The sequence below is a fragment of the Rhinolophus sinicus genome, linkage group LG16 (assembly GCF_036562045.2).
Source record: "Rhinolophus sinicus isolate RSC01 linkage group LG16, ASM3656204v1, whole genome shotgun sequence".
NCBI lineage: Eukaryota > Metazoa > Chordata > Mammalia > Chiroptera > Rhinolophidae > Rhinolophus > Rhinolophus sinicus.
The window spans coordinates 13666792-13680323 of record NC_133765.1 but is presented as its reverse complement, the minus strand read 5'-3'; the positions used below and the strand labels follow the sequence as shown (position 1 = coordinate 13680323).

General features: G+C 40.5%; 1 protein-coding gene across 7 annotated transcripts in view; it reads right to left on the bottom strand.

Annotated features, from left to right (window-relative positions):
- CDON (cell adhesion associated, oncogene regulated) overlaps positions 1 to 13532 on the bottom strand; it is a 95091-nt gene that overhangs the window by 34352 nt on the left and 47207 nt on the right. For all 7 annotated transcript variants that reach the window (XR_012492770.1, XR_012492769.1, XR_012492771.1 and 4 more), the window contains 4 exons: positions 8167 to 8456; positions 6678 to 6852; positions 4057 to 4182; positions 775 to 978 (listed from right to left, as the gene is read on the bottom strand). Coding sequence is in view for 4 of the 7 variants with exons in the window: in XM_074321820.1 (XP_074177921.1) it covers positions 775 to 978; positions 4057 to 4182; positions 6678 to 6852; positions 8167 to 8456 (795 nt within the window). In the remaining 3 variants the exon portion in view is untranslated. The remainder of the gene's footprint in view (positions 1 to 774; positions 979 to 4056; positions 4183 to 6677; positions 6853 to 8166; positions 8457 to 13532) is intronic.

Here is a 13532-nt window from a genome sequence, read left to right as displayed (position 1 = left end):
ACAGGCATTTGCTACTAATGCACCCTTTAGAATTCATAAACAAAACTGGTCATGAAACCTAAACAAGTAAAAGAAAGTGTTATTTGTGGTCACTGCCATTTCTCTTTTATGGTTTAATTTTCCCATATATAGAGGGGTGGGGCAGAGTTCCTCTGCTGAACAAAATTTACAGAACAAAGTGTTAGTGTTGTCTCTGTAAGTCTAAGCACTGAGTATAATAACTATGCTGAGATGCATCGTCGGCAAACAACTGTAGTCAAATAACAAGCAATTTTCCTCTTAAAATATTCATTCGTAGCAAATCATATACACACACATACACGCCAAGATGTCACCATGACATTGTTTCTACTCATTTGCTGTTAGAAATAAGCTAAAACCCAGAAATAAAGAGTGGGTTAAGTAAACTGCGGTATATTTATATGGAAGATACACAGTTATTAAAAGTTGAGTTTTTGAAGAATTTTTAATGATACTGGAAAATGCATGATATAGTATGAGGAAAACAGGGTCACAAAACAATTTATGGCACAATCCCTGTTTGTATTAAAAAGAGAAAAAAGGTTAGAAAGAGATACACCAAAATGTAAACGATGGTTATCTCTGGATGGGTGGTTTTCAGGTGACTTAATCTCTTCTTTATATTTTCTTTATTTTCAAATTTTTATGCATTAAGCTTGCATTACTTTTACAATTAGAAGACTACATGATTATTAAAAATATGCATCTAAAGTCAGCAAGGATGGTAAAAAAGGGAAGTTTGAATATTACTACCTGGCTCTAAATTACGAACTTCCACAGAAAGCTTGGAAGGAGGGATATCTTCAGCTGCCACAAGCCAATCACTAGTCCTCATTCGTTTGTATTCGACCTTGAAGGCAGTGATTGGAGAACCCCCATTGGCCCGAGGGATCCAAGTGACGTAGACGGATGTCTCTGATGCAGTGGAGATGGTAGGCCGATCAGGGGCCTCTGGAACTAAAAACAGAAAAATTCACTTCAATAACCCATGGTGTCAGAGACAAGAATAATTCAAACTAAAAGGGATAAGTTCCCAAACATCATTTTATTAAAGGTTCCTCCAACTTTCTCAGAGTTGATAGTATTATGACTATCTTCCTGTCTGTTAAAAGACAATGAAATGGCCAAATACAGGAAATAAAAGGAAGGAAAGTAAAAATAATCTATAAACTTGACAATTCTCTCTGAAAAACTGAAAGTCAGTGAGTACGATAATTGTGATCATGCTATTTTGGATTCATGGCTAAAATGTGTGTAAGTAATTATTATTTGGTGCTTCAAGTCTGACTGCATTTATAATTTATAGTAAATTTTCAAAATTGTGTTCTTATTTAAATGTTTTTCTTTATCAATCCAAGCTACATAAAACACATTCAGCAGACAATCTACAGATTATTATATTAGCTATTACTATCCTATCTTAACACATCTCAAAGCTATAGGAATACTACTCTAAAAAAACAGACTGCAAGTGGTAAACAGAGATAAAATTTGATTAATAAATTCAACACTGATAATAACGGGAAGAGAGGATGCTGCTCAGGAGGAAAGCAGGAAGTCAGGATATGCAGTTAAATAAAGAAATGCTGTCAGGAAGTAGACGATCCACATGAACACGGAGAAAAAGGGGGTCAGAGAGCTAATGTCTAGCAGTTTTCAGTTCGCACTGAAAGGGGAGGGCATGTCCTAACCCACAGATCAGACGGTCTAAACTCTGCGGCAGGTGGAAACATCAGCCATTCAAACCACGCATCTAACTCTTTTTGCTGACCAAGCAATCGTGTGGTTCTAACTGGCTTCCCATGTGGTTCCTACAGGGACAGAACGCTGAAGGACTCAACCTGGTCTGTATGACAGTTACATCACAAATTAGCATGCTGCCATTCTGGTTTCACATTAATCAACTTTTTGTAAAAAAAAAAGTTGTAAATTTCGTAAAAGTGAGCTGGCTCTCAAGAGACCAACGACTCTCTTCTGGCATCTTGATCATCGAGTTTCTAGAGCCAAACCAGGGAGGACCGACCCACTCTTTGGTGATATTGCTTTGGGGGTTATATTGCTTTGGGGGTTATATTGCTTTGGTGAAGTCACCAAGGGAGCCCTGTCTCTATCAAGCCTGTGCCACACTCCTCAAGCAACACCCTCTGTCTCAACACATCTTCAACCTGCATGAGAAAGAACAAAATGGTGCTGTGTTTGGTACTTGTACGAAGAACACTGTGGCATTTTCGAAACAAATTGCTTAATGGAGGAATATATTAAAAGCAGGCAACTTTGAGTGGTACTTACTGTATTCCTTTCAAGTTAGAAAGCAGTGGAAACAGAATGAATAAAACTGTTAGTGAATCTCTTTTTTAATACCAGATAACCAAACAACTTCCTTGTGTTGATTCACATGGGGGTTAAAACTCATCAAAGAACACCACAGACCAACAGGAAAAGAAAGTTATTAGGGAAAAAAATATCTACAGAGAAGAATATCTGCAATATCTAAAGGAAACAGCATGTGACAGTTAACGGATAAAAGAAAGAACGCTATAGTAGAGCTAAAAAGTCTGAATTTGCATAGCAGTCCCTCCACTTTCTGGATCATTTTCATAACCGTCTTGAGTCTCAGTTTCCTAATTTATAAAACAGATAAGCTACCTTCCGCATACATCACTTCTTACGGTTATCTTTGCTTGGCTAACTCCAAACTCATGATTTCCAGAACTGAATCCATAATCTCCACCTAAAAATTCTTACCACCTAGCTTGGGAGATGGGCCTAGTTGCCCAAGCCCAGGTCACCATTTCTCCCTCTCATTCAATGTGTCAGTTCCCGTAATCTGTCCCCTTCTCCATTCACACCACCACTATCCTCATCATGTCTCTAGCCTCATCTTTTGCCATACCTTCTTTCCTCCTCTTTAAAATCCTTTAGGGTACTTTATAGCTTTCAGGGACGGATTAACTGTTTAAGTGTATTATACAAGGCACCCCCCCCCCCACCCGGCCCCTTCCCTCACTCTTGTGTCACTTCCCACAGCAACCAATCACACTAAATAAAATCTCCAATCTCAGAATCTCTAAGTGAAATACAACATGTCCTTCATCTGTCTCTTTACACAAAAAGCTGCCTTTGCCGAGAATCGCTTTTCCGAGTTCTTCCTCCAGCTGTAGCTTTCTTGTCTTTGCGACGAAGCTCAGGGAGCCCGTTTTTCCACCACTTGGCCTCCTCTGTATCAAATGGGTGATTCGGGTAGTTCTCCTGCGATCTCACTATACCATGGGTAGACTCTCAGGCATAATGAATCCAAATCATTGTTACAGGTTCTTTTGTCCATATCACCCTCTATATTGTTCATTGTTATGGGTTAATTTGCCCACATTACCCACTAGATTGTTACTGGTTTAGTTGTGTGTCATCCACTAGACAGTAAACTTCTTGAAGGCAAGATTTATTTTCTCTCTGCTGTGCCAGCGTTTAGTACAGTGTCCACTACTGTAACTACAGAATTGATAAATGTGAAATTTAAATAGTAAAAAAAAGTCCTTTGAAGATTTTACTGCTACAGCATCTAAAAACCATAAGACTGACAAGCTACAGCAATGAAACTGAGTATGACTTATCATCATTCAACTAAAGAAAAACAAACCAAAAAATCTAAATCTTACTATAGGTACCACCATGTACGTTGATAAGTCACACAGACAAAATAAGCTAGACTTTCAAGAGTTCAAAATACAAATTTGGTTTCCTTGCCAGAGAAGAGACAGAAAAATCCTTTTTGTGAATTATAAAAACTTAGCAGCGGAACATTTTGAATCTGAGTGTATTATCTTAAATCCCAATCATGATACTGGGTTACCAAGATTTGAATACTACAGGACATTAAAAAAAAAAGTTGAAATAGGGCCTAAAAGAGCGACATGGTAGGCTGTAATCGGAATAATAAACAAGCCCCCATCCCACTCTACCCCCCAAATAATCTGAACCACGTCAGTTCCACTTGTAAACAAACAAAATGAAAAACATGAAGCGTCTTCTCCTTACCTCCACTGTGCCTGGAGTCTGTCAGCACCACTCCAAAGTGGTCTGCAGCCTCTGCAATGACCGGGCGCTTCGGAACACCCACAGGAGGAGAGGATGCCTGGGCGTTTTTCAAGGACGTTGTTTTCTCTAGAAAGGTTAAAAAACATATGCTGTAACATAAAACTCCCATGTAAAGATACTACGAACTCAACTGGCACATAAATATAAATATATGAACTTATCTGCTACAGTGTCTAAATTTAGGACCTACATTGTAAATACTTAGCTACTCTGAGGAACTGACTTTAAAAATTACTTTGTCTTTGTCTAGTACCTTAAAGGGAAAACTAGAATGTGTCTTTCTTTATCAGGTTAACTTTAATTTACATACAGAAAACAACACATGTCAAAAAGTCCAATGCCTAGAATAAAGGTTTTCAAACTATTCGTCCATGTTTCTTTTTACTGTACATTTTAATTCTAAAACAACAATTCATAATTAAAGAACTTGTGCTAAGTTTCTTCACTGGAAAATTGGCAAGTTTTAAAATTTCAAGAGGCAAAAATTATTTTAAAACTGAAACACATGCTTATTATTCAGTATTTATAGATCAAATTCTATAAACAACTAAGGACTAATTATGAAAAATAACTCAAAATACATTTCAAGTAAGAGATACTCATTATTTTGCTGGCCAGTCTCAGTAACTAGATGAAAGGGCATTTTTCAAAAGCCAACTGATAATTTCTTCCGAATCATCACATCTCCTTTGATTATAATGCCGCATCTGCTCACGGAAGTCTTCTTGTTCGTTTATAGTCAAGCTGTGATGGCATCTTTTCCATCAAGCCTACCCTCACAAGCCACCCACTGAAAAAGTGTATTTTCTCTGTGCACCGCTGTCATTTTCTCTGTTAAGTCTTTCCCAGTAGTTGTCATATTCTGGTCTCTGCCTACTCCCTTGCCCTCCTCCTTACCCCGCAGCCAAGACTGTCCATTGAAACATACAGCAGGTCATGTCACAGCTCTGCTCAAATTCCTCCAATGCTTCCAGTTCACTCAGAGTCAAACTCAACATAGATAAGGCGCTGTGTGATTTGGCCACGCTGTCACCTTCCTCCCTGAATATTCTCCTCACTTTTTTGTCCATCACAGTAACCCCCCTCAGTGTTCCGAGGGTACATCTGTCACCTTCCTCCCTGAATATTCTCCTCAGTGTTCTGGTCCATCACAGTGACCCCCCTCAGTGTTCCGAGGGTACATCTGTCACCTTCCTCCCTGAATATTCTCCTCAGTGTTCTGGTCCATCACAGTGACCCCCCTCAGTGTTCCGAGGGTACATCTGTCACCTTCCTCCCTGAATACTCTCCTCAGTGTTCTGGTCCATCACAGTGACCCCCCTCAGTGTTCCGAGGGTACATCTGTCACCTTCCTCCCTGAATACTCTCCTCAGTGTTCTGGTCCATCACAGTGACCCCCCTCAGTGTTCCGAGGGTACATCTGTCACCTTCCTCCCTGAATACTCTCCTCAGTGTTCTGGTCCATCACAGTGACCCCCCTCAGTGTTCCGAGGGTACATCTGTCACCTTCCTCCCTGAATACTCTCCTCAGTGTTCTGGTCCATCACAGTGACCCCCCTCAGTGTTCCGAGGGTACATCTGTCACCTTCCTCCCTGAATACTCTCCTCACTTTTCTGGTCCATCACAGTGACCCCTCTCAGTGTTCCGAGGGTACATCTGTCACCTTCCTCCCTGAATACTCTCCTCAGTGTTCTGGTCCATCACAGTGACCCCCCTCAGTGTTCCGAGGGTACACCAGCACACTCCACCCCAGGGCCTTTGCACTGGCTATTCTCTCTCCTGGGATGTTCTTTCCCCAGAAAGCCAGCTGGCTTTCCACTTCGCCTCCTTAATGTCCTGCTCTGCTGTCGACTGCTTACTGTGCTGTCCTCCAGCCACTTCTGTAAATTGTGACAACGGCCCCCCATGTACTTCCTGTATCCATCCCCTAATTGATTTCTCTGGTTAACACTCACCACCCTCTAATGCACTTCTTTTTTTTTTTTTTTTTTTTTTCTGTTTTTTTTTTTTTTTTTTTTTTTATTAAATTTATTGAGGTGACAGTTGTTAGTAATAATGCACTTCTAACTTAGGTATAAGTCTCGCACCTAGAATGTCAGCTCCAGGAGGACAAGGAGTTTTGTCTATTGTGTTTATTGCCCGGAATACAGAAGGCATTCAATAAACATCAGCTGACCTGCAGTTTTGCCTTAAGTTGGATTATGTAGCTGTCTTCCCTTTCTTAGCAAAGCAGAGGCTCCACTCGGACACATCTTGTCTTGATCATCTTTGTTTGCCCTGCATCACCTACCCTAAGGCCTTACGTATCATGAGCTCTCAAAAATATCTATGCAATGTTGGGTGGAACGGAATCCTATAACCATCCAAATGTGGCCCAAAAAGGTACTATCATAGGCTTATTTAATGAATTTATTGTAGAATTAGTAAACTATAGTAGAATTAGTAGGCTAGTAAATTAGTAGAATTGTAGAATTAAGAATCTCTACTACCCAAAAGGATACTTACTAATGAAGTGACATCAAGACAGCCAATCATTCCTCTTCAGGGGGATCACACTCACCTTTGCTAGTTCGGAAAGTAAGCATGGCAGGCTGTCCTTCACCTGCCGCATTTCTCGCTACCATCAAAACTTCATAGAGACTAGATGGCTCTAGTTCCGTTAAGTGGAGCTCGTGTTCACTTCCTGGGACGCGAACCGTGTGCCAGCTTCCCGTCACACCAACACTGTCGTCCAGCTACTCAAGAGAAAACAGGCCATTAAGGAAAGGAGAAAAAGGGCCGGAAAAGCTTCCACTCACATTTGATAAACACGCCAAGTCATTCAATTTCAGGTGAATTTGGGGAAGTGATATCCCATTTGAAATAAAAGAGACACAATAAGAAATGTAAGACTTGTAGCAGAAATGTAGGGTTTCTCACTGTAAAGAGTCCTGGATCCGCTACTTCACCACTAACTTACGGCCTCTGGCATTTTATTTGATATCCCAGAGTTTGTTCCCTTCACTTGTAATGGAAACAATACTCCTTTCTTACTGGGCTAATGGGAGAATAAAATAAGTATGTAACAGTATGTATTAATGATAATACATAAAATATACATAATATATGATAAATTAGAATATGTTTGTATGTATATGGATTATGTAATTATGTATTATATATTTCCAGCATCCTTGCTTCATGTCTTGACACTGCTCAATATGTGTTGGATGAAATAAATTAAAAAGAGATACAACCCATTCTATCTTCATTAATGAAAACAAAAGACAACATTACATGGAAGTTTTCATGTGGATAAAGAATTCTAGTGAAACTTTCTTCATCTACAATTATGGGGTTAGAAACAACGAATAAGCTTTCAAATATGTTAATTTTTCCAGATATTAAAAATATTACTATTAAATGATGGACACCAAAATGTCTTGAACAGAGAAAATGATTTGAAATATGAATGCATCTCTTTCATTCATTCACTAGTCTCATTAAATATAGAGAGGAGATTTTTTTCATTTTGCTTTAACACAAGCCTCTGGAGAGAAAACATCTAAAAATCAAGTGAAAGGACCAAGGTTTACTATAATAAATCATCAAATGATGTAAGATTCTAATACAATTAAGAAGACAATTTGAAATGCAAACAATTGTCAGAGATTATTCCAGAGGACTTTGTTCTAAAGGTTATTTCTATTAAGAGACTGCTTTCTTTGGTATATAAACTGTATCCTACTATCTTAGGGAGAGAATGGGGTAACTTTTTAAAAGTGATTTATAGAGCTTTACACCCAAGAGGTTAAAATATTTGATAAAACAAAAATGTTAAGATGTTACTGGGTTCTTAGAATCCCAATTTGGGGGGAAATTATTATACTTCATTTTCTCTGTTTTTATAAGCTGGTCAATCCAGCTGGGATCGCTCTCTCTCTCAAACTCGTCCTCCTGGAACATCTTGTTCTGTTTCCTGCCACTCCACAAAAGTAGGAGATAGTAAGTGTATCCCATCCACCCGGTGTTACGGTATGAGAAAAGCATGATAAATGAGAAGACATTACCTTCCGATACTTCACAAAATAGGCATTGACGGGCAGGCCGCCATCCTTCCCTGTCCTCCAGACCAGGTTGTACGTGTCTGGCGTGTGGGTCTGGGGAGGGCTCAGAATGATGGGTGCATCAGGGACAGAGGCACCACTAGCATTTTTCTCTGATGGTGATTCCACTGCTCTGGAATGTTCCTTGATTGGAAATGGGCTCAATAATCCAGTTTCTGAACCAGCTCTTATAGCTTTCTGAGGGGCTTCAGAAGGTGTGACTAGTCCTGCTTTTGTGTTTGTTTCAAAAGGAACTGCAGAGAAAGGGAGAAAAAGAGAGAGGAGACAGCTTGAAACAATCTATTACTTTAGTGTCCTCTATACAGTGATCTAACTGCCCACGCTGATATTGTTAGCACAATTGGAGCCTCAGAAGTTGGAACAGGTAACATTTCAATTTATAATTCAGGGAAACATCTAACCTCCAGTAGAGACCTTTTATTCATGAATGATCGAACTCATTGTTTGAAAAATCAATATGATGCAGTAGTTTAGTGGTTTAAAGGATGTTATTTTTTCCTTGTTCTACTTTAACATTTCCTCTTTTGCAACAACAATTTGCTAGCTTAACCTCAGAAGATGTTAAGTTAGAGAACATTGAGCTTTAACTCTCGCTGGTAAATGAAACACAAGGGGCAATGCCTTCCCTTGGGAACAAGGTGACATAAATTGTAAAGATATGATCAGGAGTTAGCTATGACCTACTGGGTGGCTAGTCTCCAAAGATACCTCTCAGTATTCACACCCTTGTGCAGTCCCCTCCCTCGCTGACTGAGGGCTGGCCCTGTGATGGGCGCTCACCACTGGAGGTGACAAGTGAGGCTGTGATCTTCCAGCCTTAAGCCTTCAGAAAGCCTGGCACATCCAGTTTTGTGCTGCCACATACAGATGTCCCAGCCAGCCCATGGAGAGACAGAGAGAGAAGTGGGGCGTGGTTCCGGTCCTCAGAAGGTGGCACACATGGGAGTGAAGCCACTTTGGATGTTCCAGCCCCAGTGCCATCTGATTACAATGCCATAGGAAACCTCAAAGCCAGAAAAGCACCCAGTTGCATCTAGTTAACCCAGAGAATTGTAAGAGATAATAAAGGGGCTGCTGTTCTGAGCCATTAATCTTTGGGGGGAAGTTACCCAGCAACAGATAACTAAAATACCTACCATACACGTAAAAAACAATCTACATTCAAGAAAAGGGAAGACATGAAACAAGACTAGCAGCGATAAGAGAAGAATGTACTTATTTCCAAACAAGCCGTGTTATCTGGACAGAACTAAAGGAGGATTAAGAAACTGCCAATCTAGGGGGCAGCCGGTTAGCTCAGTTGGTTAGAGTGCGGTGCTCCTAACAAGAAGGTTGCCGGTTTGATCCCCACATGGGCCAGTGTGAGCTGCGCCCTCCACAACTAGATTGAAACAACTACTTGACTTGGAACTGATGGGTCCTGGAAAAACACACTTAAAATAAATAAAAGTTAAAAAAAAATCCTTTCTTCAAAAAAAAGCCCCCAAAACTGCCAATCTAAAGAAAGATAAAATGGCAGACAGCCTTAATACTCAGTACTAGAAACACGCAGAATACACAGAGGAAGGTAAAAATAATTTATTTGCACTGAAATAATAGGTTGCATATATCAAAAAAGAATTACTGAGCACATATTATGTGCCAAGCATTGCGCTAGCCATTTAATAAACATAATCTCATTTAATTCTCAAAACAACATTCTTAGGCAGTAACACTCCCACGTTACAGATGAAGAAATTAGGGTTCTGGGAGATCAGTGACAACAGCTGGCAGGAGAGTGTTAGTGGTGCCGCTGTGGAAAACTGAGAGAGCGATGTATGAACTCAAACACACCGCAGCATAAAACCCACGGGTTGACATCCTGGGTTCTCTAAAGTGTTGTTAATACTGGCAACAAAAAAGTCTCCTTTTCTGACTACTTTTGTGGAGGAAAGGAGCACAGGAAACAATGTGAGAGTTTCTTTTCCACAATGAAGTCAGATTTCTGGTAAAAGGTGGGTGTGTTTTTAGGAGAAGACTGCACTTTAGTATAGAACCAAGAAAAAACAGGACTGACAGTGTAAGGCCAGTTCTTTGTTTGTTTAACAGAGAGAAAAGGTGTCCCAGAAGCATCCTCAATCAAAGAAAACAAGCTAGTGAGAAAATAATATAGAAGAAAACTAATTAAGTTCACTGAGACAACTTCAAAATATTGCTCCTGGAACAGCCGTGTTTACCTAGTGAGTCAGAGCGTGGGCTGATGTGAAGGGTGGCTCTGGTGCCTGTTAACAGGGAGATGTTCTCTAGCAAGTGGAGGTGATTAGCTGGGGCTTAGGCTACTGGGAAAGGACCCCCTTCTTTTAAAATTGACATATTTACTAATCATATTTTATTTACAATTTTATTGTCAAGCACCATGACTTTTTATCAGCTGCAAGTCAAGTAGTTGTTTCAGTCTAGTTGTGGAGGGCGCAGCTCACAGTGGCCCATGTGGGGATTGAACCGGCGACCTTGTTAATTAAGAGCACCGCCCTCTAACCAACTGAGCTATCTGGCTGCCTCCATAACTATTTTTAAAAAGGAGATTCAATTAATCTTCCTCTGTTATTGCCAATAATATCATTTAAGCACTGACAAGATAGTAGACACAATTTATAAGGCCTTAACAGTACTTTCAAAAGTTTTTTTCACATACATTATTTCAATTTAGCTTCAAAAGAGCTCAGGGAAATGGTCAGAACAGACATCTAGCATTTTGTAAGGTAGAATGTTTTTTGAGCTGGAAAAGAGATCGATAAAACTCTGGTTTTCTAAGTCCTATAACTGTGGCAGTGAACTTAATGGCTCTGAATTGAAACTAATCAAACAGGGAATGTAACCAGATCTGTCCAAGTTATTCCCACTGTGACCACTCATACGAGCAACCTCCGCCTCAAACTATTTAGGAAACCCAGGCCAAACTCCCATTATGGTTTCGAAGAGTTAAACTCACTCTACAAATATTTGTACATCAAGGACCTCCAAACCCAAGGTCTCTGGAAAGGAAAAAATAGGGGCTGGGGGAGGGTCAGTCACCTTTCTTTCTGATTGTGCCTACTCCCCACGTCACAATAAACAAAGTAAGTGGCTGTCAATATGCTGGAATTTAACAAGATTCCGATTCCCGTGAAAAGAAGCGGGTTGTTCTGGACTGTTCTGAGCGTTAATAAACCCAGCTGGATCTTAATAATTATTAGCTAGCATGTGAAAACGGCAACGCAGGACCACTTAGGTAGGATGTAGGTGCCGGGGTTACCATGCATAACAACAGTATTTCTCAAGACAGAAGAAATCCTGAAGGGAGCATCTTAAAGATCTAAGATCTAATGTACACAAGGTACCTTATGTATCTTCTCAAGCAGGGTGTCCAAACTGCGGCCCGCGATCCATTGTTAATTGGCCTGCAGCAAATTCCAAAAATATATTTAGTTTACTTAAATAAACCAGGTGAGGCAATACGTACTACACCTCGAATGAGTGGCCCGGCTGTTTGTGTATTTTACCGCATATGGCCCTTGGTGAAAAACGTTGAAAAAAGTTTGGACACCCCTGCTCTAAAGGCTTCGAATCACATGGAAAGTGAGCGTTTCGTCAGTTATGACTGTGCCCTCCACAGCTCCCTCTACCCTACACTTACATAAAATAATCACTTCAGCTACATGCCACCCAAACGGCACCTGCATTACACCTGTCTTACAGTAAACCATTTTGTGTAGAGCAACTCTTACTTTTACTTGGCAGATATATAAACACACCCACCCACACACACACGCATATTCATATATATGTATAAGTTCATACAACACTCAGTTATCTTCTTTACTTGAGGATTCTTAGGGTTACTAAACTCAGTAACTATTTCTTCCTTCCTTAACCACTACATGGGATAATTACAATTTAATAATAACTAGACAGTAATAATTATAACCTAATACTTAGTATTTATTGAAGGGTTTCTGTTGCCAGATACCATTCTAAGCACTTCACATATATTAACTCCTTGAATTCTCACATCAACCCTATGAACAGGGCACCTACGAAGTGCGATCAAATAATACAGTGAATGTTTAAATAAAAAATTTATTACAGTAAAAGACACATTGCCATTAATCCCCCTCAAAATACGTCCCCTTGCTTCGAACACACTTATCCCATCATTCTTCACACTTTCTGAGGCAGTCCTGGAAGTCCTCTTTCGTGAGTGTTTTTAGTTGCCCTGTCATGGCTGCCTCGATGTCCTGAATTGATTCAACACATTTACCGTTCTTGGTCATTTTGACTTTGGGGAAGAGCCAGAAGTCGCACGGTGCCAGATCCAGTGAATAAAGTGAATGAGGACACACTGTAATGTTTCTATTTGTGAGAAATTGCCATATACCAGAAGTGATGTGTGGCACAGAGTGTTGTCATGATGGAGGATGATTTACAGCACACTGTAAAACACAGCTTCTCTCAACCGTAGCTCTTACCCGACTAACTGCACCGAACAAGTTGAACTTGTCACACACTGTTACTAAGGTTCAATGCGCCACTTCACATATTGAAGATCCCTGCCTTTCCATTGGATGGCACCTGGTGTAGCAGTCACCGTATTTCTGTGATCACAATGGAAAGGCTCTGTGTCACACATCGCTTCTGGTATATGGCAACTTCTGTCAAATAAAAACCTTAGAGTGTGTCCTCACCCACCTTATTCACCGGATTTGGCACCGGGCAACTTCTGGCTCTTCCCCCAAATCAAATGATCACAAAAGGAAAACATTTTAAATCGATTCAGGACATCGAGGCGGCCACGACAGCACAACTAAAGATACTCATGAAAGAGGACTTCCAGAACTGCTTCAGAAAGAGGCGAGAATGATGGGATAAGTGTGCTCAAAGCAAGGGAGAACATTTTGAGGGGGAACAATGGCTTTGTGTCTTTTACTGTAATAATTTTTCTTAAACATTCACTGTATTTTTTTATCACACCATGTACACTACACCTGTTACAGATGGGGAAACACGCACAGACCAAGTTCAGTAAGTCGCCCCAGGGTACAAAACTCCTAGGTGGCAGAGCCAGGATTCTAACACAGCCGACGTGTTTAACCTCCATCGCACCCCCACCTCTGGCATTCATGGAGTAGCACAGACTATAAAAAGAGTTCCTGGCCTTCCCGTCTTCTCTTCCCACCTCCAGCCTCATCCAGAGCTAGGGTCCTTGTGTGCATGCAAATGGAAAGACCAGTGCACACATCAACTCTCTGGGTACTTCACCATCACTTCTCTGCAAAGGACCATCCCTTGGC